Consider the following 25,890-nt stretch of genomic DNA (forward strand, 5'->3'; position numbering starts at 1 on the left):
TTTAACGGAAAGTAAATAAGAGAAACGTCTTATAACACTTAAAAGATATATTTACGCTTATACTGTTACTCTCAAGACGGTAAATATACAAAAAAAGATGGTAAGTGGTGATCGATTTCGATTGGACACTCCAATCATCATCAGACCCAATAGGCGAATGACAAGAATCTTGAATGGCGTCCCTAAGTTAAGTTAATAAGTTTAAATAGACTTTTTAAAATTCGTATTCGGTTTCATAAGAATGGTAAGTCTTTCCTGAATAAGTGCAGTAAAAAGAATAATTAAATTCACCAAAAACCTCTAGCGATTCATTGTTCGTGTTTGAAGCTGAACATTTGTAAGTAGTGGTATGCGAAAATAACTGTCTCAATTTCCCTTAAAAAAAACTTAATATTTGGAAGTGCTTTTTACGGTTATTGATCACGAAAAAAATCTAAATTAAAAATACCCATATTATTGTTATTAAAAATAAGTAAATTGTTGCAGTTTGCTTGTTTATAGATATGTTTTGATCTATATGGCATTTTTATTTTATACTATGCTATTAAGATTTTACTAAAAATACAAATTATTTACCCTCCCTGTAGCAGCAAACCTAATTACTTGTTAAACCTAATGTTTTTAAACAGGTAATAAATCTGAGATGTATAAGGGAATATTTAAGTGGAAATCAAATGGGCAAATGGAAATTTTCTTCAGTGCAGGTTTGCTGCGGCAGAGGGTATTGTTATTTGAGGTCTACTCTCTATAATCATCGTTGAAGCTCCTCTAGGCTCTTTAGTTATTGACATATGACAGGTATCACGATTACTAATACAGTTTAATATAATGTATTATATATATTTAGGTCTACCTAATTGGTAACAGAACACCACATAATGACGTCACAACACCCATATGTAATGTGAGGCTACGTTCACTCGCCGGTAACGTATCACGGCTTCAGCACCAATACATATGTACCAAATCAATCACAAGTTCAATATACGTCGCCTACTCCGGTTACAGATTCCCAATCACACACATGATACGTTACACCAATCATCCATTCTACACAGATCATCCGACCATATCCGAACCAAATGGAAAGATTTTCTTGCACCGCTATGAATAAATACCCCCGCCGCAGCAAACCTGCAGACTAAGCCAATTTATATTTGCCTAATTTGACTCTCACTAAAATCTATTTTATTAGCATTTGGTTTGGACCTCGTACATAGGTTAGCTGCTACAGAGGGGGGGGGGGTTAATAAAGTGTGTATAAATAAAGTAAAATAAATCAAATTAAGAAATACAGTAATGTTCTCTTTTATTTTTGTCTTAGTTTATATTATGTAATTGATCATGTATTTAAGAGTATTTGTTTTGCTCGTGCTGCATATTATATGGGGAATAAACATCATTTAGCATAATTCATTGATTTCCAATCATTTTCAATATAATAAGTATTTTATCATTTATAAAATGTTACCGGCAAATTATACCATGCAGGCACTCTATAGAATAGTTAGACATGAAATACATTATGGCCCTCTAAATTATGAAATGTAGTATTCGAGATTGGATTTTGTCTAGACGTACCATCTATATGGTTCAGATGTAGTCAATTATTTGTTAAAAAAGAACGTAGTTGTGTGAGCCAGCCATAGAAATGCGCTAGTGACTAAAATTATATTTTCTTATAGTTAATTATTGTTGGTGGCTAAGTTAATAGGTCTTAATAGTTGCTATAGCTCACAATAAGTCATTCCATTAGTTTTAATTGGTAAAAAATATTGTTAATTCGACAGAAATCAGTAATTTAGATCAGCAAAATCTGTCGGTGGCTCACATCAACTACGACGATTTTGGTTAAAACAACTGGCTACAAATTTAACATGAGGATGGAATGTCTCGTTGTATTAAAAGTCAAAGATTTTATTCACTTTGACCTAGCAATAGAATGCCTTCAGGTGTAGGCTAACAGACAAAGTATAAAATAATGATAGTTGTAAAACAAAACAATTTTCTTTATAATATTAAATTATTTTGTGTAAGGTTTAGGTTAGGTTAGGGTAGTTAGGATTAGTTCAGATTAAATTGAAGAAAAAAATCAAACGTTTTAAAAAGTCCTTTATGAGATATGTAGCCATCATTTGATATATAATGCAACCTATGTACTATAAAATCAAATTAATACTATTTAATTTACACATTTATTCAGCGGTTTATCATAAAACAGGATATTTTGTTAAACGAAATAATTAAACGTAACAACACACTAATGAAACTATTACCTTACAGTAACGTAAAAAGTCTAACATCTTCTGTTATCAATTAACAATTATTGAAATGTAGACGTCGTCACCCAGATGAGCATTGTAGCCCAAATATGATTGAAGGATGAGTGTAGAATGGTGTGAGATGATTGGTAGCTTTGTTACTAACTAAGATCAGCTGTTTCATCAACCAGGATTATTTATTTAAAGCCCATTGATCAGGAACGGCTGGGCCCAGTTTCGAACAACCAAAAAGCTACTGACATTTCTCAGGATCGAACCGTCGACCTTTTGATTGTTAAGTGATTACTAAAACCACCCAGCTACCCAGCCAGCCCTAGATGTAATTTTCTATATGTATAATTTTTTTATGGTTCTACTCCATCACGAAGCACGAGTTACAAAATCAACCCTTTTTAACGAGCTGAACAGAAAATCAATTAATTAAAGCTTATATCTGCACAGCGAAAGAATATTCAATACTGATGGCCACTAAAGCTGCTTTTGATGTGGGAGTGCAAACAATATGTCAATGTTTTGAACCCTCTCTCGACATATTTGACAATCTCTGAATATTCTGCTCCAATAATGCTTCATCTTTATGAATTTAGTGTACAAAACTAATATATTAAAACTATTTTTGAGATGATTTATTTAGAGTTAGGATCATATTTGACTTTTTAAACAATATCCTATATATTTTATACCTAATTGAGATTTCAGGTTTAAACTTGTTGTAATCCTAAAGGTTACGGAGGTAATTAAAAAAAACCTTTATATTTAAAATACCCATGTTATTCCTATGGGGAATTAATAAACGGTTGTAGTTTGCTTGTTTATGGACATATTTGAATTAAATTTGGCAATTTTGTTTATTTTATAGTAAGCTTTCAATATTTCAGTCAAAAACACACCTCAATACCTTCCTTCTAGCAAAAAACCTAGGTACTCATTAAAATTAATGTTATTTAAATAGAAAATAAATATGACAATTTTCAAGAAATATTTTTTTTTAGAAATCCAGTCAGGTAAATGGGAATTTGCTTAGTCTGCAGGTTTCCTGCGGCGGGGATATTTTCATTGATTTGTCTTTGTTTAAGTATTTAACAAGGTTATAAGGTCAATCAAATTTTATAATGCACTCTAAGTCAATTATGCACTTAAAATATGTTCATTTTGAATCCTGGCTTAGACAAACACTGGCTAAAGCTGATCTTCATACTCGTAGATGAGAAATTGTCCTTTATTTTAATAGTAAATTTTTATAATCTATAAAAATAAATAAATAAATTTTAGATAATTTTAGATTATAAATTTTTATAATCTATAATCTATTGTAATATAAGTTTTGAAATATTGCCTATGAGTTGAATTAGCTATAATATTATACACCAGTCATCATGGGAAAGATCAGAATCCCACACTACTATATTTTTCTGTGGTTCTAAAAAACAGTCTCAATAAAAAATGGAAAAGATCATCTCAATAGATATAAAACAATTGATGATATATGAAATTAAAGCTTTATATAAGGCGTTCCATTTGTAGAAAGCACGAAGAGGTCATTATTCTTAACTAATGTAGGTCAGGTTGCAGCGATGGAGTTAAACGACTCAAAGGTCATTTGCAGGTTTTATTTAACCTAACTTTAAACTCTGAAATGACATAGGTTATATAACAATATTACCTATGTGGTATAAGAAAGTTATCCTTCCGTTGCCTTTTGGAGGTGGGCATAAAACCATAAGCAAGAGTTTAACCCGGTACATGGGTCAGAAGTATTGCGCTCAAACATTCTCTTTTAATTAACTCTTGATTCAAAATAATAAAATCCCATTAGTAGATTACTGGAGAGTAAGATTTAATTATGTGAAGATGTTTATCCAGGCCTACTGTTATCTAAACATGCATACTTTAAGTACAGTAGTATTATAACTATTGTTCTCCACTAGTTATTTAATTTGACAATTATATGCATTAACTGTATATCATGGTTTGTATTTGAATTAATTCTTATTTTGTGTTAAATTATACACAAATATAATACACCTTATAAGCTTACCTTGACACTGAAATCCCTGCTTGCCGAATCCCCTGAAACAAGACAAATATTGCGTTAGGAGAATTATACATCGATGGAGAATACAGTAGACTTACATAAATCTTATACTATTATAAAATTGAGGTGGGGTCTGTTTGTCTGTGCGGCTGTCACGTCTAAAATACTAAACCGATACAGCCAAAATTAAACACATCGATAGTCCACATATCTAGGAATGTCAGACCTATTCTCTTCTCTGAGTTCCTCTCGGGCTTGGATGTTTAAAATTTTTGAGGAGATGTTTTCAAAAGTAAAATTAATTGGTCTCCATGGAAGCATGAGAAAATTCACAACCTTTGTTTACCTTTGTGTTGACATTTCAATGCACACAATCAGAACTGTTGAGTGCTTATTTGAAAATTTCATACAGCTGATTCAAACAAATAAAATAATATTTTACACACATATTTTTAAAACTATTTATTTATTACAAACGGCGATACACCAATAATCACATATATAATGTATAATATACATATTCTATTTTGATATATATATATATATATATATCAACTATGTTATTTATTATGAACTTGAAGAACGATTCTATAACCGTAAATTATGGCAATTATGTTATTGATACATTTTAATGTTAAGAGCAAGCCAGTTCAATGTAGGTCATACTTTTTTGTATAAATTTGGTGGCTTTTTGTTTATAAATTCGAACTACTTAACAAGTGTAATTTTGGCGGATTAGGCGGGATAGTGCATCTTCCCATTGCGAAACACGGGTACAGAAGCTAGTCTGGATATAGAATCCAGTATTTTATGCATTTAGAGTTTTATACAGGAATGCCTATTGAGTATAAAACATCCATGCAATATAATGCTGGCTAATAATTGCACTTTTCATTTTCGAATGATTTCACAATATTGCACAAAAGACATGTCTATTGTACGCCATTCTGAATAACTTGAATAATTTCGATTGCAAATATCGCATCGGATTCTGTCAGAATATTACATAGAAACAAAGCTCAAAGCGCTCCCTGGTGACAATATTTGTACAGCTGATGAATCCTTTTGATCCTCTAATCTGATTAGTTCCTCCAGTCCTCACAATCACGTGACAGCGCTGCTGTCGCTTTTTTGTAAAACACGATTAGTCTCCTTTGTAAAACCTACTACTGACATGATTAGACCAAACTAGTTTCTTTGTTACAAACAGCTGATGTGTGATTTAAATGTGTAAGCCATTTCAGTTTAAAATGTTAATTTTTCAGTAGGATAAAACCATAGACAAAAATAATCAAATATAGACTGTCATCCGTTCTGCGGTTACCATGGTTGCCATAGGTTCTGGCGCACACCGCTGGGAGCGCCGTGTAATTATGTAGCGCGTACGCCAAGTACATGGCGCTCCCAGCGGTGTGGACCAGAAACTATGATGACCGCAGCACAGCTGACTATATTTAGTTCTTTTTCTCTATAATAAAACTAAACAAAAAATGCAATGTTTAAAATGGTTCTGGGCTCTAAATACAATGTAAATAAAACCAGGAACACACACTTACTATGCAAATTATACGGATATATGTCAATCTAACTTAATGAACATCTTTTATGTATTTGTCTTAAACTGTATGATGGAATCAAAACTAATGACTGTCGTAATGTAAATATTTACGATGCAAATCAAAAGATTAACACCGGGAAAAAGATAACAAAACTATAAATAAAAACAAATTTTACAGCTTAACCATCTTCAATATTTAAAATGTGATTAAATAGACTACAGCCCTTTAGTTGAGGTTTTTTTATTCACACGGTAAACACCATTTTCACAATGAATACAGTGGCAAGTTACATGATGCATATTTGAATATTAAGATGAACAAACAGACAAACCCATTTTTCTGCTATTAGAGTACCAACATAACTTAGATTCATCTTGTTTGACAATAAAAATGATTGCTACACGAAAAAGTTACATCAACAGGAATTAACAAAAAATTCATTACCAAATATTTGATCAGACGTAACCAAGTAGATAACATGCTTAAAAATGTGACAGAAAAATTTGGACGATTACCTTACTAGATATTATTGACAAATATTAACAATTAATTTAATACGTCCGTGCTCTTAGGAGACGGTTGATCCAACAACTGATATTTACGGAAAGTTTCACATCAACACCTTTCATTTAAGTATGCGGTTGATAAGTGTGTGGCTTACGGGTTGCTCAAAAGTTTGTGATCCTTTAGCGTTGTAAATGTAATAAAGTATTTTAGAACGAAAAATAATCTAAAACTCGTCTACTCCAAGTGTCCATAGTTTAGGCCTTAATGTCCACCTATTTTTGGCGCATTTGCAAGGTTTTATTAAAACGGATCTGAGAAGCTTAAAACAATGTTAATTCTAATGTTCTCCATTTTGTTTGGAAAATCATGGGCTTCAATATTATATATAAAACATAAGGAACATTTTTCAAAAAAAAAAATTTTTAGGTAAAAAAAATATAATTTCGAAAATTTTCAAAAAAAAAAGTTCGCGCTTAATGAAATTGTATAAATTATAGGCCTATAAATATTTGAAAATAGCCACTTTGTTCTAAATTTTATGAGGATTACAAATATATAATAATATAAGGAAGTAGATTTGCAAATAAATAAGTTATGGGCAAAAAACAGATTTCAGTACATAGCGTTTAGCTAAGAATGCATAGCCTAACCATAGCTAGGAATCTGGCTGATAATTTACATCAATATCACTACCTACCTACTTCTTCAGGATCATCAACCAGCCCTTCAAAATCACTTAAATCTTCTTATAATGCACCACGTATATCACTACTTTGGATTTTTAACACTAAAACAATGATAAACGTAATAAAACACATCAGTCATCGGTCCGAGGTTAACTAACCTGTTTACAATTAGGCACGTCAGCTGTCTGCTACAATTACGATCGGCTCAGAGAACGTACAGCGCTGAGACAGACCTCTGGAGAAAGCTTAGAATATTACGGAAAGAACGATACCTAACTCGATCCAGTTCAATCCGATTCAGTCAGTCATAGAGCCTTCGCCGTAAACGATGTCTGCGTGTCGAAAAATCGACAAGTAACACTACACAAAGTGTGCTGCTTGTCGAATTTTCGTCAAGTAACACTGGGAGGGTTTTGGTATATTTTGTACCTAAGGCCGAGAATGGGGAACAGTAAAACGGGACTAATTGAATCACTTTCTCTTGTAATAAGAATATAATATGAAAAGACAAATAGTATAGTTCGTCCCCAAATGACGATGCCAGCTGGCATGGACAGCAATACGTAGCTTTCGGCCTCCAATAATCGTTTGTAAAACGGAAAAAACATCGTAGTGTGGTAAAAAAGTATAAAAAGCTACTTATTGACATATTAAACAACAGCAATAGATTTGTACAATTTAAACATTTCATACATTTTTAAAGTAAACTTAAAGCTGGAAAAAGTCAAGGTAAGAGCTTTATAAAAAGGAATAAGCAAATATAAATACTCTCGTCCACGGTTTGGAGAGCGCAGTTCTTTTCTTTTCAGCCGAATGTCTTTTCTGAGATTTCTATCACAACACGGCTTTGGGTTTTTATCTTATTCATCTTAAAAACGTAGTATTTTCTGCAACCTCGTTTTACTTTTCTTTCATTTTTGACGTTCTGGAAATTTTTGAAAACCTTTAGTGTGCATTTTTTATTATATTATTGTTGCAAAAGATAATATAATAAACTACCATATTTTAGGGCATTGTTCCTGAATAAGAAACATATCTAAATATCATATTTTAATTGTCTAGAAGACCTTAGTTACTCATACAGCCGCTTTTTTTCCTCATAATTTTTTTTTTAAGTGGTTAAAATTACGAAATTGAAACTTTGCACAAACATTTATGACAACTATACAAAGCTACAAAAACATTATGAAAATGTTAAAAATTCATAAACAAATTGCGGCTAGGCCTATTTAAAATTTTATTTCTTTAATAACTCAAAACCGTTGAAAATTTTAAATGGCCACCATTTTGTATAATCAATTTCAAAATTTGTCATAATTTTTTATAGCTTTGTCTAGTTGCATAAATGTTTGTGCAAAGTTTCAATTTTGTATCTTTAACAGCTAGGCCTATTTACAAATAAATTATAAGTGAAAAAATAGCGGCTGTGTGAGTGACTAAGGACTTCCGGACAATTTCAATATGATATTTAGATATATTTCTTACTCAGGAACACCTACAATATTGGTAGAGAGTTCCAGGACACCCTGTATATTTTTATTTTAAAGTTAAAAACCATTGCCTTCCATATTCATTCAACTTAATGCGTTTTCCTTGGTTTTAATTCGGAGAAAGAAAACAACTCTAAGGTTTTATTCCCTTGTAGTTAATTTGTTTTCCTTCTTCTAAATTAGTTTCCCATTTGACCACAAGAGTTTTATTTCAATGTATTTCCAGCAGTCTAGTTTTCTCATAACTAAGTATTTTTGTAATTTTAATTGTATTCATTTTTGTAAACAATTTAAATATAAACAGAAATAGACATTATCTAGTTAGATACGAGAATAGTTCATAGCTTGTTTCAAATTTGTTTTACCAGCCATTGCTTCAATCCTTGTGTTTTTTAAATCAGTTTTAAGAAATTCAAATTTGATGTTCGTGTGCACTTAAACGTCGACTGCACCTAACAAATGCCAATGTTTGTTCAATAATGACATTCAATTCTATTGTCTGTACAAGATGAAGTTAATTATGTTTCAAACGATGGAAAAAGAATGAAATAAAAAAATACAGTGATCTAGTTTTAGGACAAAGTATATTTATAAAACTCGTCTAAGAGGTCTTGTCTAAATTTAGTTGAATCCTATTCTGCTTCTAAAAATTACTTTAAAACATGTTATATTGTCTCATAAAAATTCCAACCTGACAGAAAATAAGCCAGAATACGAAACGAGAATTAATTGTTAGTAACATCTTGATATGTGTCACTCTTTTGAAACGCTTTAAAATTAAAGCTTCTGCTCGTGTCACATGTCAACAGAAATATATTAAAACGAAAATATATATATTTTCCGTCACCAAATCGTTTAAAATTGTGTTCCAGTTGTATTGTTGTAACACTTTATCTTTCGTTTAATATACTACATACAACAAATTTTAATTGCGCAATAGGCTCTTCAAGGTCAAATGTTTTATTCAAGTTAGCCAACCACTAGTAGTTAAGTTAAAATCTCGTAAGTATAATCCGTAGCTTGAAAAATTTCTTAGTTAAAATATATGCCATTAATATTGATTTAAAATAATGATGACAGTTTTACTGTCAAATATTGGCATATTTTAGTTTCCCAAGCAGAAGCCATTTTTGTAAAGTACTATCGTAAATCGGATAAGAATGAGTCTCTTTTAGGGATTTTGTATTTAAGTTCTTAGTAAATATAAATATTTTGACGTTCAATTTTGAAAATATTTAATTTCTTAACATTTCTCTTTATCAGTGACCTCTGGCCATTCAAATATATACCTACCTAATATATACAGTATGTATATATACTGTGTATATATATATACTGTGTATATATATATATACTGTATATATACTGTACTTAATAATAATATGATAATAAATTAAAGTAATTATAAAATCATGATGTATAAACTATTAAATAAACGTTAGCTAAAAATTACCAGAATAATTAGATAAGGTAATATAAACGATCAAAAGTACGTACATAAACATTTTTCTTTTAGTCACAAGTATTATTATTGTTGCTTGGTAGTCAGTCAAAAAGCGCGTCTGTATTACAACTAGCTTGGTTTATAGTTTACAGCAACTCATTTGACAAGACTCTCTGGCTGTGGGCAAATAAATTGTCTGGGAGTCTTCAAAACAACAGAATAAAACTCTTTTATCCCTTGCAGCGGCTACCCGCATTCACTCTTTCAGCACAAGGAAATAGTCCAAAATATTTCTAACGTTTTAATCGAAGTAAAATGCTTTCTTAAGATTACTCTTAACGTAAAAAATATAAATGCGAGTATAAATATTTTAAAATTTGGAATAGTATAACTTTTATGCAGCAGTTATGGATGTCAATTTAATTTTCCACAAGGGGGTTACGGAATATTTCAATGTAAAAAGGGGCGTCTGGGGTACGGTTAAAATTTGAGGTAAATATAATTATGGTACTCCTCGGTCAGATAAGTGAATTATTAACTTTTATGTTTTTACTGCACAGTTTTAACAAATTATGTCAACGGTAGGGTCTTTTTGAAAGGGGGGGGCTAAAGGACCCCTAGCCCATTTTGATGGACCCCCATGGTTGCAGTATTGACTTTTTAATCATTCTTTTTTTCATAGAGATAAATTAAGAAAATTTCTCAAATAAAGATTGTGGCTTCAAATCGTCATACATTTTGCAAGAAAATTCACGAATTATTCGATTTTATGTTAAAGTTCTACCTAAAATAAACTGATGTTTTATTTGTGTTGATTATTGTTTCATGGTCATAATCTATAGGCTTCTTTATCGCTGTAAAATTATACATAAATTTGTGCATTATTATACAAACAAATACGATTAATTGAAACACAACTTGTCGAAGGTACCTCAAATAAACTGTTGTTATATTTGTGTCAAATACTTCTCACGGTAAAAATCTGCAGGCATACATATCGCTATCGAAGAATACGAGATTCATACATATTCGTATACAACTTACAATACAATTACAATACAACTTGTCGAAGCCAGTTTAGCTGTGTCTACGTACAATACACGTAGATAGGTACAGTTAACAATGTGTATTGATTGCCTGGATGCAATACAACATCCTTCGTCCCTATCCTCCTCCAGCTCTATATCAGTTACATACTACATTACATGATGTATTTATCCATATGGTAAAAGGATGTTTAAAATTAAAGAGAGTATTTTAAATCGTATACCACTCAAAATCTATCGTTTGACCAAGTATGATTTAGATGGCATTGGATAGGATAAGGATTTAAAATTCTTTGTCGTATCAGCTGATCATCTGTTTTTATTATTCAACATATGTTTTCACAAGCGTGTCGTAATTATAAACATGACTTTTGAGAAAATAATTTTAGTGTTCTAAATTTGCGAAATGTGAATAAATTCGAGAACAATGAATTTTTCAACAAACGTTCAAGGAACTGTCTTTTTTGGAAATTATGTATGCATTGGGTATGAGTGGTTGGCATTTAATAAAATTAAGACGATTAAAACACTATTTTATGATAATAAAACAAACAATTAAAAATAAAAAAGAAAAGCAAAATTGCATATAAATAATGCAAATCAAATCCGTTTAAAACCATCTTAATTTTTCATAGTTGATACTAAACGATTTAAGCAATGACACTGATTTTTTTAGCTCTGCAATTCACTTTTAACCAACAATTAAAATGAAAATACACCCTATATAGTTAGTGTTTAAAGTATTTCGTTGCTTTTGTTGCCACAAAACTAGTTTTGATTTCGAAGAAAATATTTATTCATCAAATTAGAAAGTTATCTTCAGTTAGTGACAGAAGTTTCAAAAGTGTTCATCTCTGAGGTTTTAAAGTTCGTTAAAAGTTGCTTACTTATCTCTTGACCTAAATTAAGTAACTTTTAATGTTTGAAAACACAATTCACCTTAAGATCGGGATTAAAAAAAAAACATTCTTGCTCAATGCTTGTGAAATAAATCATTTGGATGAATAAATTATCACATAAATAGATTCATTTTAAACATAACTATTCAAAATTAAAATAGTACAACAGTACAATGTCGATAAATAGACATTTAGTTTAAAATATTAAAAGGTAATTCTATATAAATAAAATTAGAGTTTTGTCTGTACATTGCTTAGAATAATGAACTTTTTGGTTATTTTTACATTTCATAGGTCAGAGAAACCGAATCAAACCTTATCTCAATTTCTGTCTGTCTGTCTGTCTGTCTGTCTGTCTGTCTATCTGTCATTCTCTTGGTAACGCTAAAATACGCACTTTATTACAACTACTCCTCAATAACTATAGCACTGTCCCGCCTGAAACTTATTTTCCAAATACTATACATATATGAGATGGTTTTAGACGTATTTCATCGAATATGAGACAGTTAGATATTTAACAGTAAACCCTTGAAAATCAAGTTTTTGTCGATTTTTGACGTGGAATTTCTGGAAGCCCATGTTAACCTTATGAGAAATGAAATTATTGAATCTTAACAGCTGTTTCAATTAAACAAGTTGGTTCTGTTCTGTGATGTTCAATAGCATTAAAGTTACAAGGATTACCAACAGGGTGCAGCACTAGCACTATTATTTCTTTTACATTTATGACAACAGCTAATTTGCAACCTGGAGGCGAGTGAGCGTAGCGAACGAGCTAACCTGAAGGCAAGTGAGCGTAGCGAACGAGCTAACCTGAAGGAAAGTGAGCGCAGCGAACGAGCTCCAACATACAGGTGAGTGAGCGTAGCGAACGAACTTCAACCAGGACGTGATTGAGCCATGCAAACGAGATCAGATAGTAAAAATAAAAGTAAGCCTACCGTTATAGGATCGACCGGCAGACACAGAGGTAATTTAACCTTTTATTGATTGTCATACCGATCCGGAACAACAAAAAGCAACATAAAATGAAGCTATGTATAATAGTTTGGCCAGCATATCTTAAAATATGCAAACCAACTGCTGTTCTTTATATAAGAAGGTTTCAACTGAATATTATAAGATCCCCGTGCGTAGAACGGGTACACAGCTAGTTAAAAATATAATCTTTAGGACTAACTTGAAGATCTTTGAAATATTCTGGAGATTTTTAACAGTCTAGATACTACAAATTAAAATGAACAATTAACTTTTATCTTTAGTTATGTCCAAACGAAATGTACTAAATAGCACACAGTGATTTTATTGTGTGTTTTTCAAACATACTCATATAAATTATTATATTTTCCTTCCCTGCAGCAACATTAACTCAAATTAAGTTAACTTATACATCTTAAATTATGTTTGTGATGTTATATAACTTTGATTGTATATTGTATTATTAATGTGCAATATCTTTAGGTAACCAAAATAGGCCTAAAATAGCAGTGTTTTTACTATATTAAATAATTTTAATTCAAATACAAAATTGAGAACAATTATTTATTCTAAAAACTATAAAAATCTGTTTTATAAGGATGTATTAGTACCATACGGATAAACTTGGAATAGTCTACTATCCATATATAAAAAAACTATTCATATGTAATTAACTTATAAAAAGGGAAACCGAGTGTTCAATTGGGTCTGTTGAAGACAAAATAAATAGTAAATTTTACATTTTTTATTTACAGTTAAATGTAGTTTCAATTGAAAACTAAATGCATCAAGTTGGATCGAAACACTTCTTTCATCCGTACACTTGAGAAAAAAATACACTTACCTATGTCTGTCCAATTATCTATAGCTCACAGTACAGTTTACTGCACCAATAATAATTATCGAAGACAGTTTTTAAATGGTCATTTTAGCGAATTTCCCTATAGGGAAGTAGCTACTACTGTAGGTCTCATGGTAAGACCTAAGCCCGGGACCGATTTACTTTTTCATTTTGATGTCCCCAGAGGCCAAAAACACCATTCGTTCAAATTTTTATATATCTATATATAGATATATATATATATATATGTATGTGTGTGTGTCCATCCGCACGATAACTTGAGTAATTTTTGTCCGATTTTGATAAAATTTGGTTTGAAGGTGTAAGGCGGGATAAACTTGAATGAGTTCGCGAACCAGCATGATCGGACTATGGGAACGGGGGTTTATAGGGGTTTTTATGGGGCAAAAATAGGTTTTTCCCATTTTTAACCCTAAAAACACAAAATTTCACAATTTCTTTTTAAACCATTTTGTAGAGCTTAAAAAAACAAATAATTTAGTATATTGAAGCGTTATTATGCGCCTAATTGTTACGGAGAAAATTAAAAAAATTGTAATTTTAAAATTCCCATGTTATTCTTATGGAGAATAAGTCAACTGTTGTAGTTTGCTTGTTTATGAACATATTTTGATAAAATTTGGAAAATACATTAATTTCTTACTAATCCACAGTACCTTTTAATATTTTACATAAAAAAAACTTTTTTACCCTCCCTGTTGCAGCAAACCTAAGTACTCATTAAACTAATTCTGTTTAAATAGGGAATAAATGTGATATTTTTAAGAAGACATTTTAGTTTAAATCCAATCAGGCAAATGGAAATTCGCTAAGTCTGCAGGTTTGCTGCGGCGGGGGTATTTTAAGGTATTTACGGTGACTTGTCAGAAGCTCCTTTAGCCTTCTAAAAATAATTTAAACATTTTATAACCACACACAATTCCAACAAAGCCTTATCTAGCACAAGCTTTACAAGTCTTATAAACCCGCTTGTGCGTTTACCATGTAAACAAACAATGCAGTAAAAGTAACAGTAATAGGTTGCTTTGGAACTGTTCCAAACTGTTATAATCCAACCGTTACATCCTTGCACGTGAAGCGCAAACCAGTAACTGTTGTAAAACGTGTTTTGGTTTGACGTATTGAGTTAATCTAAGCATTGATTAACTTCATTAACTACTTGAAACGTTGTTTAATATTTATTTATTTATTTCCTCTCAACGGTTACACCATTTTACAATATTTATACGTGAAGAAACTGTATGTACTGACGTGTGGTTATTGACTTCACACTGTTTTGAGCAAGAGACTTGAGATTCAAAGCAATTAAACGAGTACTTATCAAAATGTGTGGGATAGTTTTGTACCTATTAAAAAAATGAATTTTAACTAGTAAATATAATTTTTTAGTAGCTAAATTAGAATTCTTTCGAAGTCACTAAGAAAACTTAAACCCATGCGCTAGCCACAGGAAATCATTTAAAAGGGCAACAATAAATGAGGATAAACAATATTTATTTGTTAATTAAAAATATCACAAACATACGTTATACGGATAAAACAGCAATATCACAATCAGAACACCTTATTTCAAAGATAAAATCACTAAGTTGAGTTTAATCACGCTTATTACCTTTGAAAATTATATATCTTACAGCATATGAATGGATAACTAATATGTCATACAAGTCCAACTATGATCTTTGATTGATATGATTCAATATAAATGGTAACTAGGTCATAATCTATCTATATAAAAGGCAAAGCCCTCACTGACTCACTCATCACTAATTCTCTTACTTCCCATTTACCTAAGAGGCTGAAATTTGGTACACTGATTTGTTAGGCATTAAATAGGAAAACTAAGCTGTTTTTATTCTGATCGGACTCTCGGGCTCCGCCCCAGTGGCTCTGGAGTTTCCCATGTTAACCTTATGAGAAATGGAAGTAATGAATCTTAACAGCTGTTTCAATTAAACAAGTTCTGTTCTATGATGTTCAATAGCATTAAAGTTACAAGGTTTACCAACAGGGTGCAGCACTGTTATTTTTTTATTTATGACAACAGCTAATTTGCAACCAAAAGGTGAGTGAGCGTAGCGAACGAACGTCAACCAGGACGTCAGGACGTGATTGAGCCATGCGAACGAGATCATCTTAGAAATTAAGAAGTTAAACGGGGCAAAGCCCGCGGGTTACAGCTAGTTGCAATATAAAACCTAATGAATAGAGTTTTTTAGGTCTGTCTATATACAGATTGTTGACGTTAGAGCTTCAGTCAGCCTAAGCAAAACAAATTTCCTCATTTTGGTTATGTAAAATATAAAATAGCACTTCCTTGCTCAAAAAGGATTATGATGAAAAAGTATTTCCCTGAAACTTGGTTCTAAATGTTACAATTATTAGTGCATCACATTTTTGTAAATTTGAATAGTAGTTTATTAACAGAAAATTAATGTAAAAACTTGTATCTAGAGTTACCTTCATTTTCTGTAAATTTACAATTTGGTATTGTTTTTATTTAGTTTTCAGTTTGGAGCAGATGATGACTTAAACGTGTTTTTTTTTTACTCAATTAGATCTGTTAAAAGTTAATTGTGTTTTATTATATCATTTTTAACTTATGAAGCTTTTCATAAAAAAAACACTTGACCGCATTTTTTTATAATTTATTATTTTTTTATGTAGCCTAAAAAATCAAAGATTAAACTTAACAGCAACTCTGTTCATATAGGATGAATCAGACCCCCTGCACATACTTAAACGGGATGTACAGCCGTTTGTGTAACTCACTGACTGAATGATGTGGTATACTAATGTATACACTTCTAGAATAGCTAGGGATCTGAAGTTTTTTGTGGAGGTTTGAATCAGTCCCAAACCACCCAGAGAATCAAAAAATTACATTTTTAAACTTACAACCCACCCAAAAAATCTCTTAAATCACAATTTTTTTTTTTAGAAACCACGTTTTTTTTAAACGGCTTTTGCTCGAAACGGTAAGATCTAGCAAAGATTTGAAAGAATTTTCATGGTAAGGAATTATATTTTCTTCAAGACACTATAGGAAATCGCACTCCTTCCCCTACAAATAACGTCCTACTTCAAGAATTTGTAAAAAATATTTGATTTTTGACGTGTTTTCAAATTTTAAAATTATTTTTCAGGCATATATACGTACTTTTAATGATCCCAACATTAAAGAATAGTGCCTAAAGTGACATTTTAAAATTGTAACTCATCATTGAAATTAATTTAACTTATGCACAAAGCAGGAAAATTGACGTTATCATTTATGAAACGACTGTGAATTTCCTTTATTTAATAATGTAAAAACATTTCCTCGTTTTTGACACAACACGGAATGTTTATGTTCACATTTTAGTCTTTGTAGCAAGTAACGTTGGATTAGAGTCGACAAGTACATATCCCTGAATTCATTATACCTCATACATGTAGCAATCAAAGAGCCACTTTCACACACTATGTCCTTTATAACTCAACATGGTGAAATTGAATGGTAAGTTTTCAGGGGATTGTAAGTTTTAAAACTAAAGTATTATAATAAAACATCGAACATGAGATTGCACACTTATAAAATAAATCTCTTATATGTTACAGTTTGTGTCCCACCTTCACATCCTAGAACGATAGGTTTAAGCCAGGAATTGCTTTACACATTACTTCAGGCTAGTCCTAGAGGGGTGCGACCCTATCACATAGATAAAATCCATTGGTGATTGGTGGGATTTGAACCCGGGACCTCTGGAACCGAAGTCCCGCGCTCTAACCACTAGACCAGCTCGCTCCCCTCCAGATTGTTTATAAATACATTACTTAAGCTAGTCCTAGAGGGTCCCGACATTATGACATAGAAAGAATCCATTGGTGATTGGTGGGATTAGAACCCGGGACCTCAGACTCGAAGCTTCGTGCTCCACCACTAGACCAGCGCGCTCTTTACAGGCTAGGGTAGGATTATGTTAAAAATAACAAAGTATTATTTGTTTATATTAATTTCATGTCCAAGAGAAATGTATGCATTTAAATGCTGGCCTCTTATCGCTATACAATATTAAGCAGGTCACTTTCCGTTATTGTTATGTATTACATTATTTAGTACCTATCTTATCAGTGTTATCATGGGAACCATGCCCAAGTGGAATGGTGTGCAATGAGAAAAGTGAGGAATGGTTTTTTAATTCGTTTAACATTTGAGTTTCAAATATAAATAAAATATTTTAAAACTCTTAGTTCGAATTTAATATTATATAAATTGACCTCAGAATGTAAAATGAACCTAACAAGAAAAGGATGGATATATAAAATAAACTACGTATATAAAATTTCTCTGAAAGATAAAACTAAGCTAAATATATTAAGTGAATCAGATAGATCAAATGAAACTTGATGGCAGCATGGATCATTAATTAAGTTCCAAGATAAAACTAGTCGTATTTTTTTAAAGACTGATGAAGAGAATTTCCAAAATCCACACGATATATGTGTCCTATCTGTGAAGTTGATCGTTAAAGTGCTGCCAATGACTTAAATCAAACGAAATTTATTCCAGATAATGAAGTTGTTAAGTCAAACTTTTAATTGACTGCTAGAGTGCTAGGTCAGAGATTAAGAACAAATTTCGTCCAAACTTGGCTTTCTAACCACTAACAAACAGCTACTCCATTAATTTCGTGAAAGTAGATTTTCCACCGGGGTTTGGTCAAGCATAGTATTGTTACAGGTTTAAATACTAAATTATTTATTCTACGATGATTTAAAAAGTTTAATATAAACAATACTCTTTATTAACAATTACTATAAAAAAGTTACTTCATGGTACGACAAAAATTCTATGGTCAGGGTTAAGAATGTTGTCATGAAATGTGTTTGTACCCTGTATTAAATTCTATAATTTTTTGTAAGTTTTAACATAGACTTACCAGTATGTTTTATCTATGGTTTTAATCACATAATTTGTTCCAAGAAAATTATAATAAAGAGCTTAACTACATAAAAGACGTGGCTAAGTATAATGGATACGAAACCAAAATTGTAGACAATATGTTGACAAAAGCTTTAAAAAGAAATGAGAAAAATAAAAGAACTAAACTGGAACCAATCAAAGTAAAGAAGAAATGGGTAAGCGCTACCTATACTAAGCAATATAAAGACGTCAAGAAAACATTTCAGAAAAATGCTGAATTAATGATTTCATTTAAAGCGAAAAACAAAATTAAAAACATTCTTGGAAATCAAAAAAGTAACTTAGAAAATACATCAAACTCTGGCATTTATCAAATTCAGTGTGACAGTTGTGAGATGAAGTATGTTGGACAAACAAAAAGAAATATTAAAACTAGATTCAAAGAACACACTTCTCACATAACACACAACAGACCTGAAAAATCAGCAATAGCAAAACATTGCTTAGAAACGGACCACACAATATCAATCAATAATACTAAATTACAAAAAAATATAACAAAATCCAATGAACTAAATGCATGGGAATCATTATTTATAAATAAAATGGACAATTTGGTAAATAATGATAACGGTCCAATTCAAAATGTTAAATTACTAAATTCTAAATTTACAAAGTTGTAAGTTAGTTCTACTTGATATTTCATATTTATACATATATGATTTATTTTTATAACTTTAGCTAAATGTACTTAACAGAATAGTTTTTATTTTTAACTATCCATATGTTACATTCTTTAAAATTTATAATTGTAAACATAAACATAACCTTCAGTTTTGTGATGTGTCTGATGATGCCAGCATAGCTGGCGAAAGGCCTCATAAAAATTAAAAATTCAAAAATATTGGCGAAGTTGTTATTTCAAGTTAGTATAATTTATCTTGTTTAGTTAGTCCAAATACTTTCGGTCTGACGAAAATTAATAGTTCCTTCGTTAAGGTCTACTATTCAGAAAGAATAATTTAACAGCTGAGTACCTCATTTTATCAAACACAGCCTTAACCTATACTATTTGGGTCCACTAGGTATAGATTTGTAACAGCTTGAACGATACTTGAAACTATGGCCATAAGACACTCTTAATTAAATAATGTAAAAATATAAAACATGTGTACTTGTTATGTTGTTATTTCTGCTTTGAACTATTAGAATATTTACTGGCTAAAAGTAGAATAAAAACTAACTGCTCTCGATATAAAATGTGAAAACCAAAGGAAATGTTTTTGCGGACGACTCTAGCGGGATTAACTGTTTGGCTTGGTTTAATTTAACATCGCTGAAAGCTCCGTTGGTTTCCTCATTGTTCCTAAAATAAATGACTGCTTATTTTGTACAACCAACAACGGTAACAAGTTAGATATATTACTTAAAACAGTTATATATAATAACATTTGAATGATTCTCGAAGAGTCAAAAGACAAAACCTTTGACTATTAATAAAACAATCAATAGTCAATGACAAAACACTAGCCTATAACATGTATAGGTTAGATACAATATATTTTATTGACAGAAATTAAACACTTAAAACGTGTTCGTCAACATCAAATGCTAAACAATATTTTGAATGTCCACAAACAACTAGTTACTAAAGCACGTTGATGGCCAATGATAAGCAAACAAACTAAAAATACAGAACAACAGCTGCTGAGCCACTGACGTGCTTCACTTTAGAGTTCTTCACTCTCAACATTTCAAACGTTAACTTTTCTATATAACTTTTGCGTTCAATAGTAAAGGGAATAGCTTTGTTTGTCAGATCAACCTGTGATAGAAAAAGTGTGCAAGTTTTTTTTAGACTAAAAACTTTGTGAGTTCAACTTGTATAATTGAAAAAGTGTGCAAGGTTTCTTCAGACAAAAAACAATTATACCCAAACTTTTGATAAACAATATTGTTAGACCAAAAAACGTATTCTTTTGTAAGTTTCGATCAGTGCTGACACTTTAGAAGATGTTCTTTTCACCGTTTGCTATCCTGTTCTGGAAATTGTATGAGCCTTATAATTAGTTATAAAATATACCTAGTTAATTACAACACATAACTCCGAGTTCCATTTCTAGTTATGCGCGATTTTAACCAGTATTATTTTACCTAAGAACTTCTATGGCTTAAATCAGTTGGTAGGCATAGTTTTCTCATTAGACTTTCGAAAAATTAATGATTCTTACAAAACTGGTTCTCCCAGGCAAACGTGGAACAATTATCATAATTTGTCCATTTACAAACTGAGATCTTTTCTCCCATAAACCAACTAACAAAACAGAAAGAAATATTGCTGATTAATCACTATTTTAAACACATCGTTGACAAGAAACACGGTTCGTTTTGTTGTTTCATTGGAAATGTTGATTAAGAGCATCTTGTCAGGCTAACATAGCATGGGATAGCTTATCAGCTGGCAAACGTCCTAACAAGATGGGCCTGCTTCTGGACAGCTGACTTAACAGTTTATAGGCGTTTCTAATACTACTAGGCTTCCTTCTGGACTATTGAGTAAGGCCTGGATATAATGCGTCATTACTTTTATTACTCAAGTTAATTTGTCATTGACTTACAAAAAAAACACTCGTTTCTTGATATAAATCATGATTATTATGATGATCTCAAACAATCTAGAATCAACTGATTTTGAATTAAATATTCTGAGGTTCACTTAACCTTCGACTACTCAAAAGTTAGTAAAGTAAATAATTTTTGAAAAGTTGTGTTGATTAAAAATGTTTAGTATCGTCGTTGTAGTATATATATATATATATTATTTTTTAACCACAACTGTTTTGATAAAAACTCGTCATATAAAATCAATTAAACACTGATATCAATTTGCCATATAATTGTGCTATTTAGTTCAACTTAAAAATTATATTTTTTTAGGAAATTCCTATTAATAAAGAATGTTTTAATTTCCATTCTAAAAATATCTGACTACACTTACCAAAGTCTTTTTTCCTATATAGAAAACTATTGGTTAATTCGACAACCATCAGCAACCAAGTTGTAATTTATTTTATTAAATAATAAAAAATAATAATTTATCTTACTATACAAAGTAATCAAAGTCATAAGTATATCCACAAATTGGCTTACATATATTTATGTATGAATCTTATTGATTACTTGTTTGTTTTCTTCTTCAAAAGTGATTTGAAGGATGGCTTTAGCTACATATACTACCCTGGAATATATAGTCAGGTTACCATTTTATGTTTTAGTTATTGCATAGACAACAAGAATTAAATATAGACTGTCAACCGTGCAGCGGTTACCATGGTTACCATAGGTTCTGGCGCACACCGCTGGGAGCACCGTGTAGTTACGTAGCGCGTAGGCCCTAAATACATGGTGCTCCCAGCGGTGTGTGCAAGAACCTATGGTAACCGCGGCACAGCTGATGGTCTATATTTAACTCTTTTTGTCTATGGTTATTGCCAGTTTCAGAAGTACACAGTGTGCTAAGAGGGTCTAATCCAATCGTGTTTTCATTTAATAAAAACTGGCTAAAAGTCATACATATAGTTATTCCATGTCTACCAAAATATTAAAAAGAAGGAGGTAATTATAGTGATCTACGAAAATGACAATTCATTAAAAAATTTATATATTGGTATTAGATAAATTGATTTGTTATTTAAATATATTTTAAAACTTAACACGTTTTTATGACCTTGTTTCGAGTGGAAACACAATCAAACTGGTCTCACTTAACAGCTGATGAAGGTAATTGGAGAACGTTGAAGTTGTTGAAGACTTCCTCACTAGTTTGATTGCCTTAACTATCTAGTATTAACTTTGCACTATAAAACTACATCCCTTATAATCATCTGACGATCATTCTACATTAGAATAGGACAAACAGGATAATCTAAAATAGATTATAACTTCTCAAACAGCATGATGAAATTTATAAAGTTGTTCCTCGAACTAACTATCAAATAAATGACAAAACTAGGCTGATCATCTTTTGATTATTTGAACAAACACATGATGATATAGAAGTTACTGTAGATTTATTCGATTTCATATTGTCTATGAAACAATTTACTTGTGTTAACTAAGTACTTTGAATTATTCGTTAATATTAAACATTTTTCAAAACTACATTCGATAATACCATTGTGTGCACTATTATAAACTGTTTTCCCACTTACCATCAAAATCAGAAATGAAAAAAAAATGATGTTTTTTACGTTAAAATCCCTACTCGTACCTTTTGGAACTGACAAAATAATTTAATTCAAATATAAGTATATTTCTAGCTGTCCAAAGGAGCAAATTCATTGATGAACATATTACAGACAGGTTTAACATTAGGGCTTCCTATGAAAGGTTTCCTTAGTTGCAGCTACTCTGTACTACTTACTGATACGTAATCTAATAGAAAATGTCCGGTACTACAGCATTGTTAAATAGATTTTTATGTGAGCCCCAACAAAATCGTACATTTATTAGGGAAACGCAAAAAAATAATTGCTGTGCACCGTTTGATCTTACTGTATTATTAGCATTTGTTTTTAATATATTTCGCATAACATAAATAGATTCTTTTTTTCAAATACTACACTTACAGCATTGATAAGTATTCAAGCTCCATTGTAAATGGAATTCTATATTTTTCTACCTCGGCTGTGTATTCTGGTTTCCAATCATTTATTTTATTAAAGGTGTATGTTTTTAATAAAAAAACATCCTCATCTTATCAATGACGTAAATGATTTAAAATTAAGTTAAATTAATTAAATTTATAAATTCAGTTAGCTCCATAAACAATTTACCGAAGTGAGTTATTTAGGCAACAACGATTAAGCAAGTAAACCCATTAATCCATCATTAACCACAGCCTATAAACCAACAGCAATAGATCAACATTGTCAAGTTGGTTTACTGGTTTAATTAAGATAATTGCATCTAGTTAAATACATTTACCATTCCTACACATCACTAAGTAAATACATTAATATTGACAAATATCTATGAACACATGCAGCAAATATACACAATTGTATGTTTAGATAGATTACTGAACAGTTAAGTTAATTGACATAATTTTTATTAATTGGTTACTTAACAAAAACGTGTTTTTAAGTAAAACGTTACACACACTTTTCAATGCAAAATTAATAGCAAAGAGGTGAGGATGAAAAACATTACAATTAAAATTTTTCCCTTAACAATATCATTGATACCTATTCGAATTAATTATTTTATAATTACACGACAGACCCACTTAAAATAAATTATGTGTAGTCGAAACCTAGTACACTCATGAACGCGAAATAAAAACCACCAACAAAAGTAAAATATTTAAATACTTTAAATCTAATTTAATCACTTTCTCTTGTAATAATACTTATAAATAATGTTATGAATCAATTAATTAATTGATATAATTAATTGATATAAATTTATTAATTGATATAATTAATTGATATAAATTTATATAATTTGTTATATACATTTATACATGAGGACATAAAAGTTCATTTTAAACACAATAAATTATGACACTTATAAAGTGTTATTACGTTGACAGGTAGTAATATATGAAATTCAAAATCCAAGCTAAATATATTTGGACCTGACATACGAACGATTAAAGAGCATAATCATAGTACAATATACACATACAATCCAATTACAATGAAATTAAATTAAATTAAATAATATTTAATATCCCATTAATCATATACATACAGTACATTTAATTTTTTATTTATAAATTCAGCAAACATTACTATCTAAATAACAAAAGTTGTGTAAAATATAATTTTTTTAGTGAAAAAGAAAAAGATTCGTGTATATAATTGTTATAAGTTTCTACTATTAAGACACACATTTACTTTGCATGGCAGTAATGTTAAAATGGTTGTAAATTGACTTAGATTTTAACAGCTCTGGATCTTGTAACGGTTTATTTATCCTTTGAGCTTTACCTTATCCGACAAGTATCTTGGATAAACATGTTTACTGGAGAAAATGTGATGGGAAATCATCAATCACCAAGAGTTTTATTTGACTCTAAAATGTTACAATGTGCATAACTGCACAGATTACCAAAGAGTAAAAACTGTTAAGTAACAATATATTGCAAAATACTTTGTAAACAGGATTATTTAAGTCCTATAAGTATGTACATATAGGAAGTTAAAAAGTTTTTATATAAAGAATGATCAATACCATGATAGAAAAAAAATTCTCTTTGGTAAAGAGAATTTATGAATTCTGAACTCATCTCACATCTGTCACGGGTCTGTAATTAAACACATTTATGATTTATAAAAAGACTTAGACATTGAAATATTTCCAGAAGAAACATAACTGTATCCTCAATTACCTCTTATCAAATTATATCAAACGTTTCAACAAATCTGTCTTGGATTTACATTAGTTATCTCTTCAAAAACGTAATATTAAGTTGTTTTGAGCTTGGAAATCCAAGTCTAGGAGATTACCTGGTTTAACCTGAAACCTCCAACCTCCCACTTACTTCATCAATATGTTAAACGTCGGTAGTCAATAAGACACCCATTAGAACTTTGCTAGCCTAACTTGACTTAATCTCCTTTCATATTAATCTCCTGCCATTCTACATTACTACAGCTCTAAGTCAAAACATGAAATGTAATTAAGCATCCCATGAAATCTATGTTTGTGTGTTTTATTAGTCGTTTCCATAGAGTAATACGAAAATACATTAGTCAGCAAACTGAAACCTACTCTCTCCCTTCAGCTTGTCAAAGACCCTTATAATGTATGTGGGTGGAGCTTTGGTATTGTATGGGTAAAATCACAGAAATTGCAATAACTTTTAAACAGTAATTTTTACAACTTTGGAAGTGTACCAGTTTTTTTAGAGTTGAAAGAACCATATCATACTAAATTTTAATCAAAAACAGTTGAGCTGTTTTTCTCAACATCCGAACTGTTTGGGTCCAGAAGGGACCCTAAAAATGATTTTCCACTCAAAACTCAAGCTCAAAAACAATACTTTATTATTTTTAACGCAACTCAAATTAAAAGTACTGTGAGACACTTCAATTCAAGGGAATTTTTTGATGAAAATTCAACCAGGGTAATGTGAAATCGGTTAGTCTGCAGGTTTGCTGCGGCGGGAGTATTTTTTGTTTACTACG

The 25,890-nt window shown here is 30.7% G+C and overlaps 1 protein-coding gene across 3 annotated transcripts in view; it reads right to left on the reverse strand.

Annotated features, from left to right (window-relative positions):
- Positions 1 to 25,890, reverse strand: part of LOC128991569 (protein kinase C, brain isozyme-like) — a 188,791-nt gene that overhangs the window by 43,157 nt on the left and 119,744 nt on the right. For all 3 annotated transcript variants that reach the window (XM_054414584.1, XM_054414575.1, XM_054414591.1), the window contains exon 2: positions 4,321 to 4,352. In XM_054414584.1, coding sequence (XP_054270559.1) covers positions 4,321 to 4,352 — 32 coding nt within the window. The remainder of the gene's footprint in view (positions 1 to 4,320; positions 4,353 to 25,890) is intronic.

The sequence above is a fragment of the Macrosteles quadrilineatus genome, unplaced genomic scaffold, assembly GCF_028750875.1.
Source record: "Macrosteles quadrilineatus isolate MER2022 unplaced genomic scaffold, UCM_ALF_1.0 Scaffold_1__1_contigs__length_201487025, whole genome shotgun sequence".
Taxonomy (NCBI): domain Eukaryota; kingdom Metazoa; phylum Arthropoda; class Insecta; order Hemiptera; family Cicadellidae; genus Macrosteles; species Macrosteles quadrilineatus.